General features: G+C 31.9%; 1 protein-coding gene across 1 annotated transcript in view; it reads right to left on the reverse strand.

The window, feature by feature from the left end:
• Nucleotides 1–61: 61 nt before the first annotated feature.
• Nucleotides 62–22,722, reverse strand: part of LOC111002270 (fatty acyl-CoA reductase wat) — a 29,750-nt gene continuing 7,089 nt past the window's right edge. Inside the window, exons 2-11 of the mRNA XM_022272420.2 lie at nucleotides 14,948–15,125; nucleotides 7,183–7,276; nucleotides 6,248–6,370; nucleotides 5,613–5,767; nucleotides 5,254–5,370; nucleotides 4,935–5,044; nucleotides 4,717–4,778; nucleotides 3,831–4,050; nucleotides 2,956–3,136; nucleotides 62–1,930 (exon numbers count right to left, since the gene is read on the reverse strand). Of these exons, the coding sequence (XP_022128112.2) occupies nucleotides 1,585–1,930; nucleotides 2,956–3,136; nucleotides 3,831–4,050; nucleotides 4,717–4,778; nucleotides 4,935–5,044; nucleotides 5,254–5,370; nucleotides 5,613–5,767; nucleotides 6,248–6,370; nucleotides 7,183–7,276; nucleotides 14,948–15,123 (1,584 nt within the window). The 5' untranslated portion in view covers nucleotides 15,124–15,125 and the 3' untranslated portion in view covers nucleotides 62–1,584. The remainder of the gene's footprint in view (nucleotides 1,931–2,955; nucleotides 3,137–3,830; nucleotides 4,051–4,716; nucleotides 4,779–4,934; nucleotides 5,045–5,253; nucleotides 5,371–5,612; nucleotides 5,768–6,247; nucleotides 6,371–7,182; nucleotides 7,277–14,947; nucleotides 15,126–22,722) is intronic.

Below are 22,722 nucleotides of genomic sequence, written 5' to 3' on the forward strand. Positions count from 1 at the left end.
TTCCTTCCGAAATATTAGGTATCAATATTTATAACAAACAAAGCTAAAATAAATGTACAAACAAGTTTCAAAGACTTTATTGCAATGGCCTCTTAACATATTACAAAAATACCTTAAAAATAAATGAGCAAAAATTATCACAATTTTATGTATCCCATACATTAAATTACCGTTATTAGAAGGAAATACGGTAATTTTAGGGGTATGCCTTAATATATAATAGCAGAAACTGACAAATGAAGAAATTATTACAAATGACTTTCAGTAATCAGGAAAAACCAAATACCCACATGTAACCAAAAACTTATTTGAAACGTACTAAATTTTTCGAGACTACCTCTTATTCATAAAAACTAAATTAGTGCAATTACATTCATTTATCAAAATTTCGTATTTTTCTGTCAAATTGCGTTTACTCTGTGGAGAAGAGACAGATTATCAATAAAGGGTTAAAGTTAGGATCAGAGTTGAGACTTAGTGAAAGACTATCAAATATTGGTTTTGTCGCACGCTATACTTAGCGCTAAGTTTCAACACTGAATCTTAATCTAAGTATCAATACCAAACATGAAAAGGTACAAAAAAGAGATTTTAATTTAAGAGATTCTTGGAATCAATTAACATATCCGTCATTTAATATTTTAGTTTCTCGCAGCTTTATACACAATTGTTTAGAATTTTGTACTCTTTCAAATGCTATATTTTATTTTTAATTTCATTTTTTTCATAAAAGTCCTTAATTATAAATTTACTATAAACTTGATTTAGTTTACGTGTTCCAAACACGAGTGATAAGAAATTCAGTAGATATTTAAGGCAATGAGATAGTATTCCATATAAATGGAAATTAAACTAATTTTAAACCACCAAACTTAAACTATACTTAAATAAAACTATATACAATTCGAAATATTTGATTACTGTATCATCAGACAAAACGTCATAATGGATTGTGTTTTAATCTTTAATAATTACTTTAAATAATGCAATGATAAGCTAATTAGTAAATAGTGACTAAATAGTGATCCCATCGTTTTTTTGTATCTATTATTGATAAGGAAACATAACACAGGTCACAAAAACAAATTCTGTAAATATATATATATATATATATACAAGTTATAATTATAGTAGTATCCTGAAAACGTTTCACAAAGAAACTATAAATTAAAAATAAAATTTAAACTTAAAATAAAATGAAAACAATAATTGATGCGAAAATGTAAACAGCGACATTCAATTCGAAAAAGAAAGATAGATACCACTTTTGGAAAGTTATAGCAGTGCTATTTGTTTCTGTATATACTCTGACGACCTTAATCTCGATTTAAACTTCTGTATAGATTTATTTGAAAAAAAACCATTGCATTTATTCAATGAGTCCATGTTTGGTACCACCAAATCATAATGAACCTAATAGCTTCATGTTTTTGTATTTTTTTTCGGAAATATCTCATGTGTCCACATTCCAGGTATCTAAATCTTTTACAGACATCTTTAAGGACTCAGAACATGACTTGATATATTGGTGATAATATATCTGATATATGATATTCAACTACAAGTCGGTGCAATAAATTACAATTATAAAAACATGCAAAATATCCAACTCAATAATTTGAATACAATAAAACCTAAAATTGCTAATATGAAATAATGAGCTACTTTTAGCTTAAAATACCGTTTTAGGCCCTGTGGTACCGTCTCCATAGGATCCTTGAGCAAATATAACCTTATTCCCCGAACTTGATTATAGAAATACATCTTCCAGTCTAATTGCGCGATATTAAAGTCGTAAATATCTTTATCGGCGTCGCATAGCTCCTTATATAAACTCTGAACGTTTTGATTGGAGAACTTCCAAGACCGACACGAGAAGTAGCCGATGACGCGTGAGAATTTTTCTATTTTCTGGTACGCAACTTTCAATCTGAAACATAATTAATACGGTGCTTTAAGATCATAACTTTCTCTCGCAATACATGATTCCTGAAAGACCGCGGTAAAGCTATGAATGAATTTACAATTATTTATTAATTTATATTATTTAATAAATAATTTATTTATAAATAATTAATGTCCGATGAAGGATTTTTATTTAAGTCACGTACGTCAGTAAGTTATGTTACCAAACATTAGTTACCTAAATAATAAAAAGAGCAAACAAAATTAACAATCATCTTACACAATGAGCCCTCTACTTTTTCATACATAAATTATAACATTATCATTGCCGACGTGTTCAGACCCCAATTGTATGTTAGTTATAAATCGTCGTGGTTTTTGTAACATCCTCCCTCGCGATGGGGATACCTAAACTCGTACGGGGCATATGCCCCCTTCGGGTGGTGTGTTTGCTCGCGATCAAGTTTTTGAATAAATAAGTTACCACATCAAACAGTTAACAATTCAGTCTTACTTATTTATTTATACATAATTACATATTAATATAATTTGGTTCACATATAATTATGTATCCAATGTACATACAATATAATATCTTAACAGAGTTTCATGCACACATGCAGTTTCCCATTCTTCTCCATATGAAACTACCTTTTGGCAACTAGTCACTTTTTAAAATATTTTCTTAGCTTGTAATTCAGACTTATATAATATATTATATTTATATTTTATATTTAATAGGCTTAATTGAAATAAATTATTTCAGTTTCAGACGTCAAAAATAAGGCAAATATATCATTTCACTGTATCTACTGTAGAAAAGCTCAAAGTATAAACTAAACTAAACTAAAGTCTTAGTGGATTAGACGTGATCGCTAAAGATTAAGAAGGGAATTCGGAAGACAGAGAGAGAACACTTTAAACGGTTTTTTGTTAAATGGACTACGCAACAGAAGAGAAACTTTAATAAATGAGTAGTGCCCAAGATTACCGCATTCAAATAATAATATAATACGAAAAGATATAAACCATTGGTTGAACAATACTTACACAGGTTTTTTCCCAATAAGTACAGCAATTCCGTCAATGATGTAAGCAGGTATCCAATGTAGTAGCAGACAGTAGAAATTGAATAGGTATTCTGAAGTTGTGAAGAGTAAGATGTAATGCCATACAGCTTGAATAGTTGGAACTTCATAGCCATAACGACGATTCAGATGCAAGAAGTTATCTGAAAAAAATAACTAAGTTAATTTAGCACTAAACCACTTAAATTATATTTTATGATACTTAACCTACTAATATAATATTAGGACAATATAGTATCTTAATAGTTACAACATAGACTTATATAAATAAATTATAATTATTAAAGGATAAATTTTATCCACTTTGTGTCCAGAATCATCAACTTCATATGATTTGTTTTGGAAACTATATTATTTATTCACATTTCGTTACGTTTATAGATAAATAAATAACATAATACATAAAAATTATAAGGGATGAAAAATGAATAAGAAAATCCAATCATAATGTTAAATCTCTGAAATAAATCATTTCATGTCTGTCGCTGTTTTTCGATCGGTGTATTTTTTCGAGTGTATCTATTATGCGGGCCATCCCTTTAATAGCCCAGAACCCCACAAATTCACGATCCACCCATGTGGCTCATAATTTGAATTGACTCACACTTCTCAGAACAAGGCTTCCTGGTAATTTGCCGAACGGATGGCATAGTCTTGTTCCTTCGCGAATTTTCGAAACAATCTTGACATTCATAAGCATGCCCTAAGACGCATCTATTTTGATTTTGACTACTCACACTGTGTCTTTCCATTTGGTAGAGGGCTTACTGTAGATGGCTTACCAGCTCTGAGCGACCCAACGGACCCTTTAAGAGTTAAATTTATAAGTCTACTTACCCCAAGTAAGTGGATTTTCTTCTGAGGATACAAAATTATACACAGGCGGAGCTTGATCAAGAGGTGGAGCATCCTCATGGTTTCCAGGATAGTCTTTGGCAGTTTTCCAGGCTGCAGCAATACATGCATTCACAACCATATCGCCTGGTACCAGGTCGGCGACTGCATGGCGGTTACACAGTAACACTCGAAGAAGGCCAACTGCTACACCAACCACCACCTGAGTAAAATAATTTTTTTAATTTAGCCCAATTACACAATTTAACATTTTGATCCAGCCTATCCTAATTTACTAACAGCCTATCTTAATTTTTTTATCACGATTTTTTATTTTGCTATAAAACAAGATTATTTTTATGTAATATAATAATAATGGTGTAGTGGTTGCAGCTCCTTACAAACATTGTGTAAAAAAAAACTTGGCGATTAAAAAGAGTGGCGGAGAGTTTATTGCCATTGTTCTTCTCTTCCGTTCTACGCCCTTGATTTGAGAAATGGCAGTAAATGTAAAATTAGATTCATTTAATGTTTCTTTTTTTGACGTTCATAAGTGTACATTATGTTACCTATATGAATGAATGAATTTTGACTTTGACTGTGACTTTAATAGACAGAGGCAAAGGCAAGAGGCTCATTTGATGTTAAGCGGTACTGCTACCCATGGACACTCACATTACTAAAAGACTAGCAAGTGCCTTGCCGGTCTTTCAAGAAATGTTACGCTCTTTTCTTCAAGGACCCTATGTTGACTTGTTTTGAAAATACTTCAGTGGGCAGCTGATACTGCACAGTGATGGTGCACGGCAAAAACTGCCTTAAGAAACCCTCATCTGGGGAATGATGGACGTCGACGTGATGCGGATGGTAGTTTGTTCTAATAACTTACCCCAGTAGGTCCGTAAACATTGTCAATCCATCCTACTATAGGGTCCCGTGCTGTGGCGATAACTAAAAATATACAATTTGGTTAATGGACATTTTATTAGATTTTTAATTTAATCTATCTATATTGGTCTTAGATTGGATTTGTTTCTTTAAACTTTTGTATATTTTATAGACAAGTAGGTGCGCTATCATGTTTATTTAAATATGTTAGATTCTTACCAATAGATGGTCTGACCATGGCAACTGGTAGTCCCTTAGAATGTTTTAAGACCACATCTTCGGCGGCCGCTTTGGTATAAGCATATGTGTTTGGATAATTTCCCACTAACCTAAAAAATTTACAAAATTTAAGAACTGAGGTACGAAGGTTGTGGATGTTGAAAAGAGATATAAGTTTATAAACCTGCAAACGGACAATATTAAAAAAAATCTTTATAAATGATAGTTGTGTCATCAATCATTATCACTTTTTATTTAACATTTGTATAAGTATTATTTTAGAAAAGTAAAACATTTAACATTCACTTTTTAATCTTACCCAGGTGTGATGTCTTTCAAAACAGCCTCATCCATGTTTTCGACCAAGTCAATGAGTTGATCGCCATCTAGTGAGCTTTTGTAGAACTTTTCGTCAATATCTAGTTGTGTGCAGTAACTAAAATATAAATTTATATAGTTAATTTCACGCATCTCGAATCGTAGTATTTAAATTACGAACGTATGTTTTATTCTAAATATAGAATTAATAAATATACCATAATTGCTTTAAAGATATTTTAATATTCATGCCCCAATCGGGCCTGTTATACCAGTTTTGATCATATTGACGTAATTTAAATTTCGCTATTTTAGGCAGTAGACATTATAAATAGAATAGGAAATAGGATATTATCATACCTATAGGCAGTAGAGATGTGTACGTATGCTCTCAACTTTGTACAAGACCTGGCAAGTAATAGCATTTCCCTGGACCCTCGTACGTTGGTTCCGACAGCCACTTTTAAGGGCTCGTCGAAACGAACAGTAGCAGCCCCATGGAATATGAAATCCACCTAAAACATTTTTTTTTAATAATAAATATTTATTTACATAAACTATAAAGTAAGAGTGAGATGCGCGTGTTTGTAATATACACGAGATATTCATAAGAAAGACACTTATAAATTATATAATCCGTTTTTTACTTGCATCTGTTGCATAAATTTAATTATAAATCCATATATAAAAACTATGCATATTGGATGTATATAAAATGTCTTTGCGTTAACTATACAGAATGAAATATAAGCGAAGTAAAACGAGTTTTAGACAAACAGGAAGCTCATCTGACTATAAGTGATACCACCGCCCATGGACACTCAATGCCAGAGGGCTTGCGAGCTATTTTCAGGACTTACTTCCAATAGATACTCTGATTATCATAGCATGATGGTTTATACTTCGTTCTGATGATATTAAGGCCCACGAATAATTTGTGTTTTAAAGTTTTAGAATAGTCGAAGGTATAAAAAATACAATCTCGGCAATATTACCTCATTGATAAGCAACTGCCTATCCGTTTCAGATATCCCTAAATTTTCTTGGTTCACCTCTCCCTCAACCACGTAAATTTTTTTGATAAAGTCGGGCTGTTCCTTCCGCAGTCGATCATAAAGCTGCAAATGTTAAAATCAAGTGTCAATATTTAAAAATAGAATTTTTGATTCATGCCTGTCTTAATTTAACGGGCAAAGTATACTTATACAAAGTAAATCACTTGCTACAGTCATTAACCGCAAAAGTTAAACAAATAAGTAATCGATACAAAAATAGTCAAGAATGAAAGAACTTTTGGGCGTTTAAATATATCATGAAAAATAAGAAATAGAACACTGCCGTGTTCTAAGTAAGTCAGAAAGATCTTCTTATATACTACCTGTACTAACATATCAAACTGGCCCACTAAAGTGAGTGTGTTAAAGATCGAGCTATATAGGGAAGAAAAGAATAGACAAAATCAAGAAAACATCTTAAAGAAAGACACCTAAGGTAGCATGTTTAAATAAAAATGAATAAATTAAAGTGGAAATGGGCACATGCCAAGAGGAACAGAAATGTACTAAATTGGTGCCCATCTGGTGCTGGTACAACAAAAGAAAAAGAGGTGTACAGAATGGCCTTTGACAAAAAAGGGCACACATTTCAATGAAGATCGAAATATGCTTCAGTGTAATAATATCTCAATTAAAAGGCTATTTGTTCTAAACGTTTTATTTTAAAACTAATTATTTTGTGAATCTAATGATTTAAAAATTATCATAAAACAGATTCAGAAATCAGAGGCCAGGACTTAAAAAGGTTGTAGCGCCACTGATTATTATTATTATACATTACTTCAGATTCATTCGAATCCAATATTATAAATAAAGTTACCTAGATCGAACGACCAATAGAAAAATATTTGAACAAAACACAACAATGTACTTACAACATCATTTAGTTGCTCTTCTAATCTTTTTATAGGCTCCTTGTTTTTCTTAGCTCTGACGAGAACGTACAACTTTCTTAGGCCAGGAGAAGATCTGAAAAAATCACACAACTATTTTTACAAGTTTTTTTTTTTATGGTGCCAACTGGGCACAATGTTTTTACAAGTTGAATTCAAGTCGTACTTTGCCAGCGACAGCATATGCAATTTCCCTTTTCAATCTCCTTGGTATCACGCGTATTTAAGAACTCAACAATGGCCACATTTACATAGTATCAAAATAAACACGCGCTAATTGTATGTACAATCAACTAGGCAATATAAAAACGAGGCCTGTATGACGACTTGATTACGATGGGTAACTTTAACTAATAATGTAGGTATATAAACAGATCAGGCAACGCACATAAATTGCAACGGACAATCTTCATTTCAAATCTTCACAACGATACTATCTAAAGTTAGTAATTCTTTTTTTTGGGATAAGGGATACTCTTCTTTAATAAAATCCCCGAGGCTCAATTATCTCTGCCTTTTAATAAATTTAAGAAATGTATTAAAATTAAAAAGAAAAGCTTAGTAAAAAGGCTGACTATAAAGTTAGCGACTATCTAATTGATAAAAGGGCCTGGGACTAGTGATGGGCAGGCTACTTTTAATTAATTTGTTTTAAATATTGTAGTATTGTTTAATGATTTGCTTTTTTAAAAGAGTAACGAGAGTTTTTTACGCCGGCTTTTTCTCTCGACTTTCCCTCTGTCTTCTTTGCCGATGAGTAGGGTATGGCCTACAGGTTCGAATTTAATGAATTATTATTATTAATGAAAATAAGTGATACCTTGATGTTCTTATGTTCCAAAACAAACTTTTATTCTATTTTATTTTACTTTACTTTATTTTAAAATATGAAACTCCAATCGTTCCACATCTGATCGTTACTTAAGGCAGTTTTTAAGACAATTAAATTTCAATTTCAGTAACAATTCTTACAAGACCGGCAACGCACTCGCCAGCCCTCTGGCATTGAAAGAGTCCATCGGCGATGATATCACTTAACATCAGGCGAGCGTTTGCCCTGTCTTGTAAAAAACCTGATGATGGGCAATAAATTCCTGGAATGAAGCCAGAAGACAGGTGAACTGGTGAGAGCTGGGAGTGGAGCTGGTCGTTTGGAAATTTGGAAGAGAAGCCTATGTCCAGAAGTGGACGTTAATAGTCTGAATGTCTTCCAAGCGAAGATATGTCCACAACTGTTTAATTACATTTTTTAATCCTCAACACGCCGATAAATGCGATGAGTTTTATCAGTTAGCCTGGTTATGTCTAATTTAATATTATGTTTACCTGTTTTATTGTCCTATGTTAATTTTTATATTAATATTTCATTTATTTTCTGTGTACTCAGAACGATTTGCGTCATTTAATGATAATAATATTTATAATGATTAAGATTCTTATAATTACGTCAATTGCGTTATGTACACATATCGCAAATCAGTGTCATCGTTTTATACCTTTTATATATTTAACTAACATACGTTTATGAAAAGGAAATGGCAAAAAAGGTTTCTTTGATAATTTATTTAATTTTGTTAAGAGCCTACTCTTAACAAAATTTGCTTCTGGAGAAGAAATTAAATTCAATTATGTAAAATATTATCTGTAGCGAGATAATATATTTGTTTTTTTTTTGTAAGACTAGCTGATCCGGCAAACGTCGTTTTGCCATGTATATCATTTATTATTGTGCCTCACTCGACATCGATAGGTATAGTGTGTCGCTTTGTGACTTTTTTGTAGATATTTGTGAGATCTACAATTACTTAGAACATTTTATGGTTCTATCTATTATAGTTTAGGCAGGGTACGCAAAATAAGAAACATTTTTGGTTGATTTTTTACACCTTATGTCCGAAAAACCCTAATATCTTACGGAACCCAATTTTTGTTAAAAATTAAATATAGCCTATATTACTCGTGGATAATGTAGCTTTTGAATGGTGAAAGAATTTTAAAAATCGGTCCAGTAGTTTATGAGCCTATTCATTACAATCAAACAAAGTTTTCCTCTTTATAATATTAGTGTAGATATAAAATTGAGACATGGACGTGAGTGATACCGTATTCGGCGCACGCGCCATTCTGCGAAAGATACGTGATGACGTTGCGTAAACATTCTTAGATGGCAAAGGTTGGCATATCACGAAGACAAACCAGTGGATTTTGATTGTAAGATTAGTGTGTCAAACTAAGCAAAGCATAGGTAACTGATTCATTATTATATAAAAAAACTAGCTGACCCGGCAAACGTTGTTTTGCCATGTCTTTGTGCCAAAAAATTAAAGTTTATAATTAACAAAAAACATAAGGGATGATTGTAGAGGGGTGAAAATTTAGGGTTGCATGTATTTTTGTATGGTGTATCGTAAAAAAATAAAAACGAAAAATGTTGTCTAAAAAATAAATAAAAAAATTTAGGGGTGGACCCTTCACATTTAGGGGGATGAAAAATAGATGTTGTTCGATTCTCAGACCTACCCAATACGCACACAAAATTTTATGAGAATCGGTCTAGCCGTTTCGGAGCAGTTCGGTTACTAACCCCGTGACACAAGAATTTTATATATTAGATAATAATTTTTTTTTTTATATATATGCAATTTTAATTATTAATTTAAAATCGAAACATTTTTATTTATTCAAAACAAATAACATAATACATAAAAATATACCTAATAACTAACCTTAAAATTTAATAATTAAAAAATATTATTAAAAGGAGGAATTATTAGTATTATTATTTAGGCAAGGTTCCGAAGATACTGGCAGCGTATAAAGTGTAAGAATTTTCAAAACGTCGACATTAACTGGTTCTAAATAAGTTAATAAGTAAATTTCCGTCGTGTTGAAATCTTATTTATGTCTTGAAATAATTTAAATATGAATATTATTTTTAAAATAATAAAGTTCAAGGTCCGAATGATGATTTTCTAGTAAAACTTGATTTGCTAGCTAGCTTTTGTAGTAAAAACACACCGAACCGATATTTAAGTTCACATAGCATTCACTATGTATTGGTTATTGTATTTCTAGTAACTCTGTATTCGTAATGACATTTTTAATCTACTAATTGGACATATTTTATATCTATTTATTTATAGATAAAAAAAGCTTGCTAGGTAAAACAAAAATGATAATAAAAAATAATTATACAAAAATAGAATATACAAAAAGCTTCAAACATTTACGAAAGGAAAATTGAGTTTCCTAAAACGATTAAATATTATATATAATACAGCTGTGTTGTGTTTAAAAGTGTGTGTGTGGAGTGTGCCACGATGTTGGTAATTTATCGCTATGGTTTATGCTATTGACTATTATTCGTTTTAAGCATATTCCGCGATATTTTAAACAAGTCAAGGCTTAAATAGAGGTCGTCGTATGTCCGGACCGATACAAAACCTGAGTATTTGAATAGTTGAAGTTGATGTAAAGAACATGAAAGAACAATTTTTATTGAAGTAAGTTTTATTTGAGACGATCTCATAATATAGTAATTTATATCGTAATATTTTCGTCGAGAACATAAATTTCTAATAAAAAATATGGCTTTCTTAATCGAATATTCTTTTTTAACGAATTAACTTTTATTTAGATGTTCGTAAGTGATTAGATATTATTCAAGGTCGACCATTAAATTAGGCGATTCCAATGCTCGTATATTTATTTGTATTGAACTTAGCTCTATTAAATAACGTTCATCTCTTAAACATTAAAATAACAGGTAAACATAAACATGATGTGAAAATTAACGAACATATGAGAATACGTGATTATGTGGTGAACCAGGGCTGAACTTAAAACATAGAATTCTGAAATGGAATTATCAGTATTTGGCATTATTTTACGGTGGTTTTAATACTGTATTTGGGAACAGAATTTAATAATAATTTAGTGGTGTTACAACCCTATCGGTCAATTTCTTTATTCGATCTATCCACAGATTTAGAGATACAAGATTATATATAAATTGGCCTTTGAGTGCATAGTGAGAGTCAGGTTGAGAAGAAGTTATCTAAAATTGTCAGTGAGTGTATAAGTTTCCAATCGCTAGTGAAAATATAATGTCAACAGAATATGTTTTTCTCAAAAGTTTTGGTCCGTCCTTAAAAGCCCCTAAGGCCCCCAAATAACATCAAATCCGGCTCTACAACTGAGTAATAACTGTATTGACAATATACATTTGCAGTAAAGTGTGAAGCTTCTTACATACACTAAGAGGAAGTATTTTTCAACGAACTCCGAATCTCCTACAATTATTAGCTCTGTAGAAGGATCCGGTTTGGTCAAAAATTAAAATTTTATTCTGTGGTGAAATGTTCTACATTATATTAAACATAATTGACGCTGTCTAGCAATTGTTAAATCGTGAGACTGCTGAAATAATGTAATAAATTCGTTTTAATACTTCAAACAATTATAAACTTATAGCTTTATAATAAAATCACCCGATGTATGAGTTCTGAGATAGTTAAACTATCCAGATTTAAACTCACAAAATACATAGTCATGCACACCAACTTGGATTTCGATTCAATAGTAGTTTACTGTTTTGGCAAGACTGAGGTTGCATAAAGTAACACAGACGCATAAATCGCACACTCTCAAATGCAGAAATACACACGCCATTTTGTTTAATAAATTTAACATTAATACTTTTTCTTAAAATTTATTTTTATATATAACTTTAATTTTGTTTTAAACAGTGTTTTTGACGTAGAAATAGGACTTAGATATATCAACACTGTATTGTTGGAACAGTACATATACACACATACGAAACTTAAATATTGCGGTCTATGTCGTTGACGTAGCGGAATATAGTTGAAGGAAGGCTGCTGTTTTTTTTTGTTTTTTTTTTACTTGGGAAAACAGTTGAAGGAAGGCGGCTGGTACCCCAAGAGTAATCTTTTTGGAAAAACAACGCGGTAATGAGACAATACTGGTTATATTTTATTGTTTGTACTCTCATAAGAACCCACCCAAATCTCACCATTTTTTTATCTTGTAAACCAAATTTTTTCAAGGCAAAATAGCTACGGAGGTCAACTTTAATATAACTTAAATATACTGTTGACACGGAACATACAATGACCGAATTTACATAATTTTCTACGTATTGATGCATAATTTTACATAATTACGTATGAATTGAAAAGAATATCATGACAGTGATAGATTCCAATATTTTTTTGATGTTATCAAAAAAATATTGGAATCAAAAATATCTAGATATTTATGAGTATATATTGAAATCATTTTTTGGTAAGTTTATTATTAAAAACTTATTTTATAAGCTTTTGTGGTGCGATTGGTACGTTTATGGAGCTACCCAACCAAACATATAATGCGTCGTAAAAGAGAGTGCCGATGTCTGGCAATACTCGGGGCGTAACCCCGACGATTTAGGCTGGCAGCACACGTACGGTTTTCTCATTAGGTTTCCTGATCCAAAATTCCGATTCTTACATACAAAATATTCTACTCGGCGCAAACGTTCTTAAAATTTTAGGACGGAATAAACCTAACGTACGGTTCGAATCTATGGTCGAGCGTTCGGGTGTCTAACAACCTAACGTCTGCGCTATAATCACGGAAAACCTAATCTGAATTCCCGATCAAATCAAATCAAAATATCTTTATTTATATAGGTAAAAATGTACACTTATGAACATTTACATTTACCACCAGTTCGCAAGTCAAGAGCGTAGATCGGGCAAGAAGAACTGGCAAGAAACTTTCCGCCACACTTCAATCGCCAAGTTTTTAATACAAATTATTTGTTTGAACTGGAGCAAATCAATCCCAAGGATTAGGATCATTTAAGTATTCGTCACATTTAAAAAAGGCTTTATTAATTAATTTACTTTTAACAACTGGAAACCTAATGAGAAAACCGTACGTATGCTGCCAGCCTTAGTTAAAGGCTTATAAAACTAAGAGAGACTAAGTGAGCAAATTGTTAGCCTTGGCTTAAACTACGCAAAAGAATTGCAAATTTCTAATACGGGAATAGACTTCCAAAATAGACATTAAATATGCGAACATATACACGCATGACAGTCCTGTTATGAATTCAAGGTGTCATTAACATCTGTATTGTGACGAAAACACCACGTATTAATAATTTAAATATTAATCGCATTTTTATGCCTGGCAGAATACTTTTTACCGACTACAGATGTTTTTATAAAATCCCTATTTTATTCTCAAGTAAATAATTCATGTTTAATGTATGCAAGTGTATTTCGTCAGAGAGATTAGGTCATAGCAGATTTTCCGTCGCAGATTTTTAATTCATCAAACGACGGCGATCAATGTTACTCAGTTAGATGATTAGAATTAATTACTATTTCGTAATCGTCCTACAAAAACCTTAAATGCGATAGATACAAGACTCGACTTGAAATGAGACAACAGAAAAAAACTATAGCCAATTAAAAAATGAAGTTTTGCTTTAGAATCTTAATTACAGCAAAGGAACACTGCCGAATATTCATTAATATACGTTTAGTATTGGCCGAAATGCAACTCTTAAGCCTGAGGTCTGAAAGATTGGATACAAGAATAACTCCTGTGCAGGAAGCTAGCAAATTGACCTCCAAACCTTCTGGAAGTTCTGCGATAAAATCGTTACTGTTGTTGTAGTAATAGAAATGAGAGAGAAGCGAGTGCTAAAGCACGGTTTTCCGTGACTTAATTAATTATTTATAATTAAAGAATATGCACGGGTAAGTTGTGCGCTATCCCTACGTATCCCGCAGTACCAACAAATATTGTTGGTTTTAAAATATCTATATAAAAACTTTTTTTTCACTTCGCCGATATAAATAGACTCATGTGTAATTAAAGCCCGAACATATAATTAAAAAAAAATATCTAGTATTTGAATCAGAACTGTGTACCTAAGCTTATGTTTCTATGCGAATTATTTATATGCAAAAGGAACCGTTAAAGTATTAGTTAAGCAGGTTTACTGCAAATTATCCCCCCTTCCTCTTGTCAGCAAAAGTAAGTAAACCTCTCAAAAATAACTGTACAAAAACGCATTAACTTTTTGTAGAAATCCCCGAAAATGCATTGCGTTTTTAAGCATAGATAATGTGTGGGTATTATGTGTAAAAAAGTAAATAATTACTGTTGACGTAATCACCAAATAATAACTCTAAGACCCCCCTCTCCCCCTATAGTGCTTACGTAATACTTGAATGGCGCCAAATAACACAAGTGCAATGATATCGTGAACACAAAAATCTGTTATTTTATTTATACTCTCAATCGCACATGCTAAAATGAGAACAATGAAATACTTATGATATTTATAAATATGTTATAAAAAGATTGACAGTTGGAAGGGTTTTGTTTTGAGTTTGAAAGTGATAGAAAGTGGAATTAAATTTAAATTAACAGAAATGTCATTGATCCAAGTCATTTTCCTATAGTCACTAGCTGTCATAGGCTAAACATCTTTCAGGCCGCTAGTTTAACGGCTCCGTTCGTTGAGTTAAAAAGCTAGGCAGTTAATTGAAAGGCTAATTAAGCTAGTTGGCTGCGACATATCCAAGAAGACATGCGTCAATCTATTCGTACTTGTTCTAATTATTTTATAATTACCCCGTGTTAGGAGCACAACTCTTAAACCTCGTGCGTTCAAACCATTGATTTTTCTCCCCTTATAGCATTTATTATTATAATTAGTTCTTACCTGAGTAACTTGTCAATAAAGAGTTTCCCAAGGAATCCAGTACCACCAGTTATAAACACCGAGGCACCAGCGAACATTTTCTGTATCTGGGAGTCTTCTAAATGTGGCTCGTCAATCATGTCCTTGTATGTGATGTCACCCCCCTCTTTAACAATCGTTTCTCCTATAACCACCATTCCTGGAAGAGATAAAAAAATTTAAATTAAATACGGTTTATATATTTTTTCTAGTGTCATTTATTAGTACTTTACATTTTTATGTACTAGTATAAGATGTTATTTATTTGTTTATTAACACTTCGTTACATTACAATATAAAAATTGAACATAGTTACATGAAGAGGAGAGCAACTGGCTGCCTCATCGCTATGGAGCGATCTCTTTCAGGCAACCACGAATAAGAGCAACTAAGGCTTTATAATTATTATTATTAATACGGATTAGATTAAGTTTATCTGTTATTGTATGTAATATTACGACGACCTCACTTGGTCGTCAAGGCTACTCTTGACGCTAGAAATTTGCGTATATTTTTAGGATAATTGACTTGACTGCTTGACAGTACGTAGTAAACACAGTTAACTTATACAAGTTGGCTGTTAAATAAGTATTTTTTTGTACGCGTACGAAGGTTTAATTAATAAATTTACCATAATTGTATTCGTAACTTTAGTTCACATGGTTTTTTCTTAAATTCATGAATGAATGTAATGTTTTTTACTCATTAATTGTATTAATATATAGTAAATTCTTTTTCGGCCTTTGTGCAAGCGTTCGTAGCGTACGTACGTACGCTTCTGCGATACGTTTTGTACGCTGGGGTTGCTTTATGGAAGTCAGAAATTAGAGAATTCATAGAGACGTCAAAAATGTAAAGATATTTGAATAAGTATAAAAAACATATCTTATATCAGCATATCAATGATAGCGATCATAAATAAAAAGATTCAACAACCTTTATTATTTTATTTTTCTCAAGTTAGAATTAGTTGCACAAAAACTCATCCAAGTATTGATACGAAATTTGTTATAAGAACCCTGTAAGATTCAATAATTATCTTTGGTTTACGCATTAAAATAGGTTGTACATACTTAATTGTATTATAAATAACCGGTAAATTTAATTCAAATTAAAACAATACACTAATTGAAGGAACAAGCTATATGCTATTATTCATAAATGAATTAATATTCAACTCGTTACTCAATGTCATATAAATAAAGTTTCCTAGTATTGCCGTACTTATCACAACTTCTGTCTTAAGATTATACAACATCTTAAAAATGACTAGATAAACTTAATCTAACCAAAATGCTTCCAGCATTTTGGAGAGATTAAGTTTATCTCTGGTCTCCAAATAATTGATATATTTACAATACATTTTTGTATGAAGCGAAATTTCAAAGGAAATAAACAACTAAGTGGAACTAAACAAACTATATGAAAAGTTGTATTAACGTAGACGAATTCAACCGAGTTTCATTATGAGTCAAAAAAGCATAATACGAAATATCACGACGACATTTTATTTATTTATCAATAAGGAAACAAGACAATCATATCACAAATTTATGATATGCAATAACATTAAAGGTTCATTGAACTGTTTCAGAGATGTGAGAAGAGAATAATAAACACAGAGAATGCGTAACTAAAAATTAAAATAAAACAGTAAAAAATAGCAATTTATAGTACATACACAAAATACAACGCAACTAAACAATACACAGTATTGTTTAAGATTAATGTCTTTAAAATCAAACCAAATCAAAATTCATTTATTCAATTTAGAGCTTAGGGCATGCTTATAAATGTCAAAAACATTTACAAAATTCGCGAAAGAGCAAAATTACGCCATCCCTTCGCAAAACAGGAGGCCTTGTTCTGAGAAGAACGGGCAAGAAACTCAAAGGAAAGTAATGTATCAATATTTAATTAACATATACAGTAATATTTCTCCTATATAATAATAATATAACTACCCAAGCGAAGAAGCACCAGCGGGTATGGTGCAGCTATGATGGTGGTCATCGGTACTATACAGTATACTACTTAAATCTTTAATTAGCGCTGTGCACTTTAAGCCTACGCACAAGTCTCTACTCCAAAGGGAACAAAATATGAAACTCTTATATTAGAGCCGTTTATCCGCCTGCGGACAGGACAGCTTTTATGCATCTCATATCATCTAATATAATATAAGCCTATCCCATCCTCTAATCATTAGAGGCTAATGGATCAACGACATCCCCATTTCGTCATTTGCCACCGTCTCTAGCGATACCTGTTGACCCCAAAATGGCTCGGACATTGACAGAGACAAGAGAGCGGCCTATGATGTCGTTGAGCGCGTGGCCTAAAAAACGACCGACGACGAACGACTAAATACTGCATATTCGTGTGTTGGTATTAAAGATTTTAATATGTGATATCTAATCATTATTACAAGATTACGGAAGAGACATTTCTATATATATATATATTTTTTTTGTAAGTAATTACAAACCACTATTTGCGTTTATAACGAGAAATATAACTTTGTCACATGTAATTATAATATTCATAATAAATCACACGTGAGTATATTTAATTATCCATGAATACCTACGTAATGACGCCAGTACAATTTACAACATTGTTAAATAATTTATTTTGTTTTTCATATAGACGTGCGAGAAGTTACCAGCGACTAAACTTGCAGGAAGCTTTATTACCTCAGGGGTCCGTTATTGGTATCATTTAACTTCTAAATTGGAATAAAATAAAATATGTTTATTCTGGAATACAAGATACAGGTATCACTTATTCCACGTCATTCAAACTTAATGGGCATCCCTACTCATCGGCAAAGAAGACAGAGGGTGTAGGCCGAGAGAAAAGGCTGGCGTAAAAAATTCCCGGTACACTTTTAAAATATCAAATCATAATACGAAATGCCAAACAAGACTTATTAAGAGTACCACATTATTTTAAGTAATTAAGTTTGTTTATGGAACCCTAACACAGGTATTTTTTACTTAAAACGGTTTCCAAGTCTTACACTTTGAAAAGAAAATGTACTTAAAATGAATAAAGACTTTTTATTATTATTATTATATTACCTCAATCGTTATCTTTAATATTACTCCTCGAAATATTAATGATAATGTTTTTTCATTTTTAAACAATATGCATGCCTAAAAATATGACATGACAAAATTAGAAGCAAAAAGTCGACGATGTGTGTCAGGCACTGTACTTGTTTATGAGAAAAAAATAACGATCATGAAACGGATACAGAAATCTGAGGCTTAGACCTAAAAGTACCACTGGTATCTTTATTAGTATATTATAGTACAACGGAAAATTTACAAACCAAATTCAAAATTGGGAGGTGTTAATCTCGCGTTACTTAAGAATTGATACTCTCTTTTCTTGAAGGGCGCAAAAGATCTTTCATCGCAGCCTGAGCGTTCAACAGCGAATGCTAAATTTTACAATGGTAGACGCCTAGAAAGGGGATTTTCCACAGAGGAAACGTGTGGTACCCTGGGGTAATCTCTGTTCAAATTCCACCTTCATTTGCTTGGGTTATAATACAATACATAGACACACATTCTAAATGAGTTACACCGTAGTAATAATTCCCATTAATTTTAATGTAATTGAAAAACAAAGGCGTATATATCAATATTTTCAATTCTAGATATATTAATATTAGTTAGCCAATACGACCTACATATTAATCTAGATTGAAAATCTAGCAATTCAATTCTAGGGTTGAACTATTACGAATATTGATTTTAATAACATTTTTGACTTTAATACAAATTTCGATTTTTTGAAATCATAATATGTCTCTCAACTGATTTATGTTATTTTAATATTCTATATTTTGGACGTGCTTTTATTATTTTGATGTACCTTTTTTGTTCTATTATATATAGTGCTATTTATTTAGAAATAAATAAATTGTAACTAAAACTGTAGAATAACATATGTGTGGTGTACTTTAATAAAGCAATTGATATGTCATACCGTATTTGTAATTTATTTATATATGATGTAGTTATAGCATAATAGTTGACCTTCGGAAGAACCCAGTACCAAGGCTTTAGCTTTAACTAAGTCACTTACAAAATTAAATTCTAATATCTGCAAGTTTACTACGTTACTTCATTGGTGATATAGATCTCGATCTAGGCATACGGGGAGTAAATAACTAAATGATTGTATTTTTTTAACTTTTAAGCTTTAAGTGAGAATGTCTAGCCTTTAACTTTTTTTAACTGTTTAATTTAGAATAACCTTTGCAACTCGACTGAAATCCTTTAACACCAGACGTGATTGACCAACAGAAGCAACTTGGACTGTACTCTAACACTTGATTTTGATTTTTAGGAAATTTGTGAAAATCATACACATTATTTAAAAGATTATCGCACTATATTGTTCAATTTCTATAAAATCACATACAAAAAGTTCTAACTGCTACTTATTTATTGGATATTAGTCTTGCACAGCCCTAGAATATTACCCAACCAGGCCAGCGAGAAAGTCTAATTACGAATAGTTTCTTCACACTGCAATTTTCTTCCAACGAGGATAGATTAAAATCCACAATATGCATCTTGTAGGAACAGATTACTTTGATTATGTGCAATACGTAAGAAAAGTATTTGTTACTATTTAATAGAAGACATCGGCGAAACATTGGCATGAAATATCAGGACTTGGTTTTTCGATTAAATGCTAGAAGAAAAAGAATTTTGAAACAAAATACCTACAGAAGGCCAATGAAACGCCAGTATACATTTATTAATATAATGTTATATACTGTATTATTTATTTTACACTTATTTACGTGTGTTGCAAACACATATATTAATCTAACTAGTAAGTCAATGTATTCATAAGACATTAATTAGCAAGAATTGTTTTCCGATTATTAGTTGATGTTATCTTTGAAAGTGACGTTTGACTATTGACACCTTCCCGCTAATTCGCAGATGAATTAATCTATTGACGTTTATATATGTAAATATTGGTAAAAACGCGAAATTGAATCACTTAATTTATAAAACATTTCTATTTATAACCCCACGAATAAGCTATACTTTGTATGTATACACTAGACGATAGTTCAAATGATCATGAGTTTATAGGACAAGGTGACGCGAAACGATTTTTATAGATGCAAATATAATTCAGAGAAAATCTATACAATAATCAATATCTTTAAATTTATAAATGGCCGTAATATGATATAGTCAGGGTCCATAGATCATTGAAACTAGGTCATCATAATGACCTTTCTAATAGGTGATTATTAAAAAAATGCATTCATTAAAATCAAACAATTTTTAATAGCATATTTAGGGTATAATTGCATTGGAAAATTTTTAGTTCCTTATTTTTACTTATCGTGAATGTCTTAAAAGTCTTCACTATAGTTAAAAGAAAAATCGTGTGTGTACTTATGAACACGAGTTAGAACATCTTTGGCGTTTAGATCAAGATAAAGATCTTTTTAAAAAATTATTTCGCCTTATTCTACGTTGGTCGAAAAAACGACACTAACAATAGAAAAAACTAAAATGTGGACTGTAGCTAATTTCAGGATGTCGGTTTTTTGTGACGGTGTGCGCGCGCATCGTAAAAATTTAGTCTCATCATTTTTCCCTAACTCGCAAAAAGAACTAAGAAAAACTTCAAAAATTTTTAGGCGGTGGTGAGTCTAAAAACTCGATACAATGTAACAATAGATTTTGCTAGAAACATGATATATTGTTTTCATTTTAAAAATGGAATAGAATCAAGTACATAATTGGTTTTATAGTTCCAAATTCAAATCAAAGGTTTTTTGGTTACTCTGCCAAAACGCCATTAAATACAATTGTCAAACAGCTAAGTTTATTTTAATGTAACAACATTCCTAAATATGCAAATATTTATGTAGTTCCAAGACACGGACAATATTTGTTTTGACGTTTTTTCCTGGGTCTGACCATGACAACATCTTAACTAAATATCCGACAACAAAGTTAAGTCATAGATAGAATTATAATCCAACTTTGTCCCAAGCAGCTTCACGCTAAACTTTAATTGCTATCTCTTACTTTATATTAAAATACAGCAAATAATTTACATACTTAATAAGTTATATGTAGTATATGGATTGTGTTACAGAACAGCCAATATATAAATTATCGCCTTTGATTTGAGAAGTGGTTATAAATGTAAATATTAAAACATTATTTTTTTACTGTCGTTCATATGTGTACATTACCTATATGATAACATTTTGATTTTGATATATATATATATATATATTCTTTTATTAGCGTCACGAATAAAAAGTAATGCAAAAATTACTATCTTAATTACACATTAAACTTAATGTAAAATAAATAATAAATCAGTGGCACTACAACCTCTTTAGGTCTTGGCCTCAGATTTCTGAATCTGATTAATGATAATTTTTAAATCTAATAGGCAAGTAGGTGATCAGCCTCCAGTGCCTGACACACGCCGACTTTTTGGATCTAAGACATGTCGGTTTCCTCACGATGTTTTCCATCACCGTTCGAGCAAATGTTAAATGCGCACATAGAAAGAAACTCCATTGCTGCACAGCCGGGGACCTAAACGGCGAACCTACGACCTCAGGTATGAGGGTCGCACACTGAAGCCATAGTCCAACACTGCTCTTAAACTTAATGTACAAACTCTTAAACTCCTGTATTGGGAATAAGTTACGAGTTGTTTCGAGTTTGACGGGACGGGCTTCTCCGATTCCCGTCTAGGGTGATTGTTTGTGGCGCCTTGGGGGGTTTTAGTGGATATGTCGCTATATATCCAACTGGCTGAATTAGCAGGCTGGATATACATATATATCGACATATGACAGATGGCTTTTTAGCCAGCCAGTTTATTAAATGTCGTTACGAACGCCACGGCTGAATATCTATCACGCCGCTAGTTAAACAGCGCTGTTTAGTTAAAAGGCTAGGCTATTAATTATAAACGGCTAATTATGCTAGTTAGTTGCGACCGATATTCACAATAGCAAGTCCCTTATAGCCCTCCCGCACTAAGTATTCGCGCCACGGCTTGCATGTGTTTGCATGCATTTGCCCAAATAAAAAAAAGGACAGGTTACTCAACCTAATTCAAAATCAAATAAAAATACATACTTAAAAACCTCTTACGTGAAACGTGAAATAAAAACTGTGTAATTTGCAAAAAAAAAACGTTTGTTTGTCATGTTATTGGGAAACTACATTATGTGTGCAAACATAATCAGCGTATTTGAAATTGAATATTTTTAACGTAATTATTAGTTTACAAGTATACTAAGTAGTACTTAGTCACGTCTACTGTTAATCGGGTTCGACACCACTGGGCCATAGAAATAAAAAAAATATGTGAAAGGTTTTTTTGTACGGGACAGGAGGCAAACGAGTATACAGTTTTTCATTTTGAATAACGTGATCGCCCATGGACACCTGCAGCCCCGGAGGCTAGCAAGTGTGTTACTGACCCTTTCTTGAAGGCCCCTAAGTCAGGCAGGCAGTTACAGGCAGCTGGTTAAACACCAGGCGTCGATAGGACGTTGAAATTTAGCCTCAGGTATAACCAAACAATTCTTCAGATCACTCTCTATGATCAATGCAGTGGAAGATGCTCCCGCTCAGAGGTGAGAGAACATATGGAAGAAAATAATACTCAAAACGACAATTACATTTTTCAATAAAACCTGTTCCTAGCTGGGAAATATTGATGTCTTTGCCTTC

The sequence above is a fragment of the Pieris rapae genome, chromosome 15, assembly GCF_905147795.1.
Source record: "Pieris rapae chromosome 15, ilPieRapa1.1, whole genome shotgun sequence".
Lineage (NCBI taxonomy): Eukaryota > Metazoa > Arthropoda > Insecta > Lepidoptera > Pieridae > Pieris > Pieris rapae.